This window comes from Corapipo altera, unplaced genomic scaffold (assembly GCF_003945725.1).
Source record: "Corapipo altera isolate COAL_440 unplaced genomic scaffold, ASM394572v1 0, whole genome shotgun sequence".
Classification (NCBI taxonomy): Eukaryota; Metazoa; Chordata; class Aves; order Passeriformes; family Pipridae; genus Corapipo; species Corapipo altera.
This window is the reverse complement of record NW_020884872.1, coordinates 63,022,136-63,028,135: the sequence shown is the minus strand read 5'-3', so window position 1 is coordinate 63,028,135 and position 6,000 is coordinate 63,022,136. Positions and strand designations below refer to the sequence as shown.

General features: G+C 48.6%; 1 protein-coding gene across 3 annotated transcripts in view; it reads left to right on the top strand.

Moving 5' to 3' along the window:
- The first annotated feature begins 1,393 nt into the window (after positions 1–1,393).
- Positions 1,394–6,000, top strand: part of DIAPH3 (diaphanous related formin 3) — a 199,533-nt gene continuing 194,926 nt past the window's right edge. For 2 of the 3 annotated variants that reach the window (XM_027650305.1, XM_027650298.1), the window contains exon 1: positions 1,396–1,870. In XM_027650305.1, coding sequence (XP_027506106.1) covers positions 1,721–1,870 — 150 coding nt within the window. In that variant the 5' untranslated portion in view covers positions 1,396–1,720. Of the gene's footprint in view, positions 1,871–6,000 lie in introns of all 3 variants that reach the window. The other variant, XM_027650314.1, reaches the window with a different exon arrangement.

Genomic DNA, 6,000 nt, shown 5'->3' with positions numbered 1-6,000 from the left:
AATGATTCCTAACACTGTGATTTGGAAAGAGATTTCCCTACATAAGTCTCTGGTTTGCATCATTATTCTAACTACTCTTAATTTAAAATAAAGATAAATGCAAGGTATTGTATGTAGCAATGAGAATTCAATTGTTTTGCAAAACATACGCAATTTGACAGTTTATAGCATAATGAAATCTTTATTTATGTATTTTCCCATAAACCACAGAGTCTTGGAGGTCTTTCAGTGATGGAAAACAACAGGTTGAATTAAACAAATGCAGAATGTTCATACACATGTTCTTTCTGCCATGGTAGCACAGCCTGTGACCATCACAAAACAAAAACCTGGCCTGAGAAGGATGATGGAAACACTGCCATTGTTTTGGATAGGGACTATGTCTCCTGTGTTATTTTGCTTTCTTAATCCAATACCACCAAGATGGTATAAAAGTAGTATTAGAAACATTATTTATATATTTTACATATGTATACATATATCGTTCTCTACCTGAAAGGAGATGGTAGTGAGACGGAGGTCGGTCTCTTCTACACTGTGCCTGCATTGAGAGGACCAGAGGAAATGGCCTTAAGCTGTGACAGGGGTGATTTGGATTAGATACTAGAAATAATTTTTTCCCTGTTTGGGTGGGTCAGGTTCTGGAGTAGGTTGCCCAAGGAAGTGGTGAAGTCACCATCCCTGGAGGTGTTTAAGAGGCACCTGGATCTGGTGTTGGGTGTTTTAGGGGTTACAGTGGCAGTGTTGGGGGGATGCTTGGACTGGATGATCTTAAAGGTCTCTTTCAACCCTGATGATTCTATGATTCCATACAATAATGTATATTTACCTATAAAAATCAGCGCTCTAATTATATAAGAAGTTTATACAGAAATAGACGAACCACTTTTCGCCTGTCAAACAGCGGCTCGAAGTATGGAATTGGAATTTTTAACAAAATTAGGAGTTGAAAATTGGCATCCTAGGCCAAACAGGGCAGGGACACGCCTCGCGTTCAGATCCTGCAGAAGAAGAGGCAGGATGTGAGAGATAAGGAAATACAACCTTCCCTCCAGGGTTATGTGTGTGAAAGTGTATCTTAACGCCTTAGACGGAGGCGGCTGTACCTCGAAGCAGGGCGATTTTCCCATCTCTCGCCGGCATTGTCACAGAGCAGACGGGAGACCACACCCACCCCGCTCCCGGCTCCGTTCCCGGCCCTTGCATTCCGGGGTCCGGGGTGGGGCGCGAGCGCTCGGGGGCGGGCGGTGCCCAGAACTCCCGGCCCGCGCCGCGAGCCGCTGATCCGCCGGAGGTTGGCGCGAGCGCAGCCAACCGGGAGGCGCCGCTCCCGCCCCGGCGCCGCGGATTGGCCGTGCCGGGGACGCGGGGGCGGTGCCGGCGGTGGCGGGAAGGTTCGGACGGCGGGACATTCCCGGGCTGCGCCAGCCGCGGCCGTTGGGAGCGCGCGCCCCTATCCCTGCCCGTGCTCCGGCCAGGTGTGTCGGGATTAGGGGCTGCTCCTCGCTAAATCCCTTGCTGCGCTGAGGCGGCGGCTTTAGCGCTGAGCCCCCCCTCCTCCCCCCCGCGGCGCCCTGCCTGGCCGAGCCCAGCTAAGCCGCACTAATCGCAGGCGCCCAGCTCGGCCGGGGCCGCCGGGCCTGGGCCCGATCGCGGGGCAGCGCTCCTCCGCACCCCCCGCACCCCCGCATCCATCTCCACTCCTCGCCCGGGCGCGGCCATGGAGCCGCCGCGGCCCCGTTACTGCGGCCCGTCCTCGCCGCCGGGTCGCGGCGGGCGGGAGAACAAAGGGCTCCGTAGGAAGGGCCCGCCGGGCACTGGGAGCGCCGGCGGCCCCGAGGAGGCGGCGGACGGCAGGAAGCCCAAATTCGTAAGTACCAGCCGTCCCGATCCGCCCCCTGCCCCGCGGAGGTGTGGGGCCTGCCGGCCGCCCGGCCCGGCCCCGCGGGGCCCCTCCCTGCCTGACCCGTGCCGGGGGTCCGGCAGTGCTGTGACACCGCCACCCCGGGCTGGTCACTGCCCGGAGCCCCGAGAGACCGGCGGGCGGGGTGGGAGTGTACAGTGAAATACTGAATCTTTGACTTTTAAGGGGCATAGTAAAGCTCTCCTCCCTAGCCCTCCTTTTACAAGCTTTTGGCTAGCACACCAAGGAGCTGCGGAACTCGAAATGGCTAGTAATTGTCTGCAAGATAATGTGTCTGCAAGATGTGCTCTAACTAAAGAGTACCCAGAAATAACCAGTTTTTGTTTGGACATTATGAGATTTCCAAGTATGAAGGCTAGGACAAACATATATTCTACGGGCCTTGTATCCACAGGATCAAGTAGGTTGGAAAAGACCTCAAGATCATCAAGTACAACCTATGACTGAACACCACCTTGTCTAGTAGACTGTGGTCCGGTCCAGCCTTAAACACCTCTGGGAATGGTGACTCCACTACCTCCCTGGGCAGCCCATTCCAATGTCTAATCACCCTTTCTGTGAAGAAATAGGAATTTCTATTTAGTGGCCAACCTAAACCACCCCTGGGGCAGTTTGAGACTATATATTCCTGTCCTGTTGCTTGTTGCCGGGGAGAAGGGGCCAACCCCCACCTGGCTACAGCCTCCTTTCAGATAGTTGTATCCAGTTGTACCCAGCAGTATCCACCACAAGCAGAGCAGATGCATCCCTTGCTCATATTTAGGTGATGCACATTAGTCTTTGTTCAGCTATCTCTGAGCCCACCTGCTCTTAGCTGTATTTGTTATGTGCTTACAAAAGAGACACTATAGTACTTAACATATATTAGATTCCGAATCATGGGTCATTTACCACCACCACCTGCGACTCCTAGAACGCTTCCATCAACACTGTCTCCGTACAACCCTAAACATCCACTGGTCAGATTATGTGACTAACACATCTGTTCCAGAACAAGCAGCAGTCACAAGTATTGAGGCCATGTTGCTGAGAACACAGCTGCACTGGGCAGGGCATGTCTCCAGGATGAAGGACCACCACCTCCCTAAGATCTTGCTTTATGGTGAACTTACCACCGGCTGCCGCAAGAGAAGAGCCCTGAAGAAAAGATACGAGGACTCCCTGAAACAACATCTCAGCCTTGGCCATATTGATCAACATAACTGGTCTACTCTGGCCTCCAATCGGGAGGTCTGGAGACACACCATCTATAACGCTGCTGCTTCTTTTGAGAACGCACGCAGGATCACCCTTGAGGAGAAAAGACAACACAGAAAGAATCGTGTCTTGCCAATACCATCCAAGGAGTCTTTCTGCTGTGCCTTTTGCAACCGGACGTGTCTGTCTCGCATTGGCCTCTTTAGCCACCAGTGCGCTTGTAGCAAATGTGGGTAGAACCCTCCCCAAATCTTCATTTGCGAAACCTAGCCATGATATTAGATTCTTGATTCTAAAGTGTATTTGTGTAATATTCAGTATTTGAGTGTCTGGCACTTGTGCACAGGTTCAAAAAAGTTACCCTATAAGCGATATCAAACTGTAGGCTGGCCAAACCTGTTCTGGAAGGTCACAACTTGCTCCTGGCATTTTATACTGTGGCTGCAGAGATTGCTGTTTGACCTGTGTCACTGTGCCTTTCTCTCTATGTTAGAATGGGTTTATATGAAACTGACCGAGCGCTGTTTGCTTGTCTTTATAAATGGCTGTGTTTCTACTGGGAGCACATGCATTTTAGTCATGCAGGTGTCATGGCTGGATGTGCTTTAGTATTTGATCTGTGAGGAAAAAACTTACATGGTCTGCCCAGTCTAAAAGGTTGGATAGTGTTACTGGTATATGACTTGATGGTTGGATTATTGCTCTGGTGAGTAGAAAACATGAATTTGTGTGTGTTTGAGACTGACAAGAGCACTGGGTCAAGAGGTTTTACTTATTACTGATACTTTAACTGCCAAGGTCTTATGCAAATAAGATGCTGCAATAACTTACCCCTTCCCCCCCTAATTATATGTTAAAACAGAAGTAGGGTGCTGCCATCATGTTCAGTTTTGCTAACCAGTGTGTTAGAATGGCAATACAATAGTTTATACAGAGTATAACCCTGCCGGATATGTTGTAAAAGCCAGTGAGAGTTTTTTCTTAGCTGAGATATGACTGTGTTTTTAGTGAGAGAAGGCCTTCTCTTTGGTGCAGATGAGCTCGTTTGGTATATGTTTAGGCTTCCCAGGCTATGCAAGGGTCGTTTTGAGAATGTGCCAATGTAGGCATCTGCTGACTGGCTTTTTCAGGTCATAGTGCTGATTTTTGACCCAGCACAGAAAATTAAGGGAGTTGAATTTGGGTTTCTGACTTAGTTTTGTAGGGCATATATTTATCATGTAGGTAGGTGTGGGATTTTTTAATTTTTTATTTTATTTTATTTTGGCCTGTCCCTGTTTTCCTTGCCTGGTTTCTGAAACTCTTTAAGCAGGGCTGAGTGAGAATGCCCTTAATTCATGAGATGCTTTGTCAAACTGCAAGTTTGAAAAGCATTTGGCCTTAGGCAGTAATCCTGCTTTTCATTTTTAAATAATCTCTTAAAGATTTTGTCCTTGGGTGTTGATAGAAGAGTTGATGAATTACAGTTCTTCAAACCTGGATTGTGTTCCAGGTATGCTATTAACTCACTGGGTGACCTTAAGAAGAGTCAGAGTTGAATGTTTCTTGAATAGAGTTCAGGATTTTGTCTCTGTCTTCATGTAAACTGTTAAATGGAATAGTTTACAAGTGTGAGCTGTGGAATTTAGTGGTCAGTAAAAAGCAGCAGGCTGCTCCATGTCACAAAACCTAAGGAGCTGCTGGAGCTATGAACTATAGTCTCTAATCCCTGGCTTGTCCTGGCTAATAATTTCTGGAGGAGTAGCATACGCAGTGGTACAGGTAGAATTATTTTAATAGCTGGGCACATCAATCAGCTTCTTTGATTGGGCTGGTTCACTTGAAGGGTACTATGGATCAACTTTTCATTCTATCATTTCATAAATTTCTACCCTGAGATATTGCAAGACAGAATATTTATCACTCAGCTATTAAATCTAAAATTGGTAAACTCTCCTTCCTGTCCACCTCCTGTTGTCTTACAAGACTGGTTTGGTTTTTTTTGAGACTGAGATCGTATATCTCCCCTCTTGCTCCCCCAAAAAAGTGAGAAGGATGGATTGAGTGCATCCTCAGTAAGTTTGCTGATGAAACCAAGTTGGGTTCCTCTGAGAGTAGGAAGGCTCTGCAGAGGGATCTACACAGTCTGGATTGGTGGACTGAGGTCAACAGTAAGAGGTTTGATAAGGCCAAGTGCTGGGTCCTGTACTTGGGTCACAACAACCCCATGTATCACTACAAACTGGGGGCAGAGTGGCTGGAAAGCTGCCCAGCAGTAAAGGACCTAGGAGTGCTGGTCAACAGCCAGCTGAACATGAGCCATCAGTGTGCCCAGGTGGCCAAGGCCAATGGTATCCTGGCCTGTATCAGAAGCAGTGTGGCCAGCTGGACCAGGGCAGTGATTGTCCCCCTCTACTTGGTACTGGTGAGGACACACCTCCAGTACTGTGTCCTGTTCTGTGCCCCTCAGTTCAGAAAGGATATTGAGGTGCTGGAATGTGTCCAGAGAAGGATGAAGAAACTGTGAAGGGTCTGGAGCAGAAACCTTACGAAAAGTGGCTTAGAGAACTGGGTTGTTTATTCTGGAGAAAAGGAGGATTGAGGGGGGACCCTAATAGTTCTCTACAACTACCTGAAAGGAGACTGTAGAAGGTGGGGGTCAGTTTCTTCTCCCGGGTAACAAGCAATAGGACAAGAGGAAAGGGCCTCAAGTTATGCCACGGGAGGTGTAGGTTGGATATCAGGTAAACGTTCTTCCCTGAAATGTGGTCAAGCATTGCAGAGGCTGCCCAGGGAAGTGGTTGAGTCACCATCTCATGAGGTATTTGCAAGACACGTAGATCTGACACTTAGGCATGTGGCAGTTTATGGTTGGAGTTAATGTTCTTAGAAGTATTTTC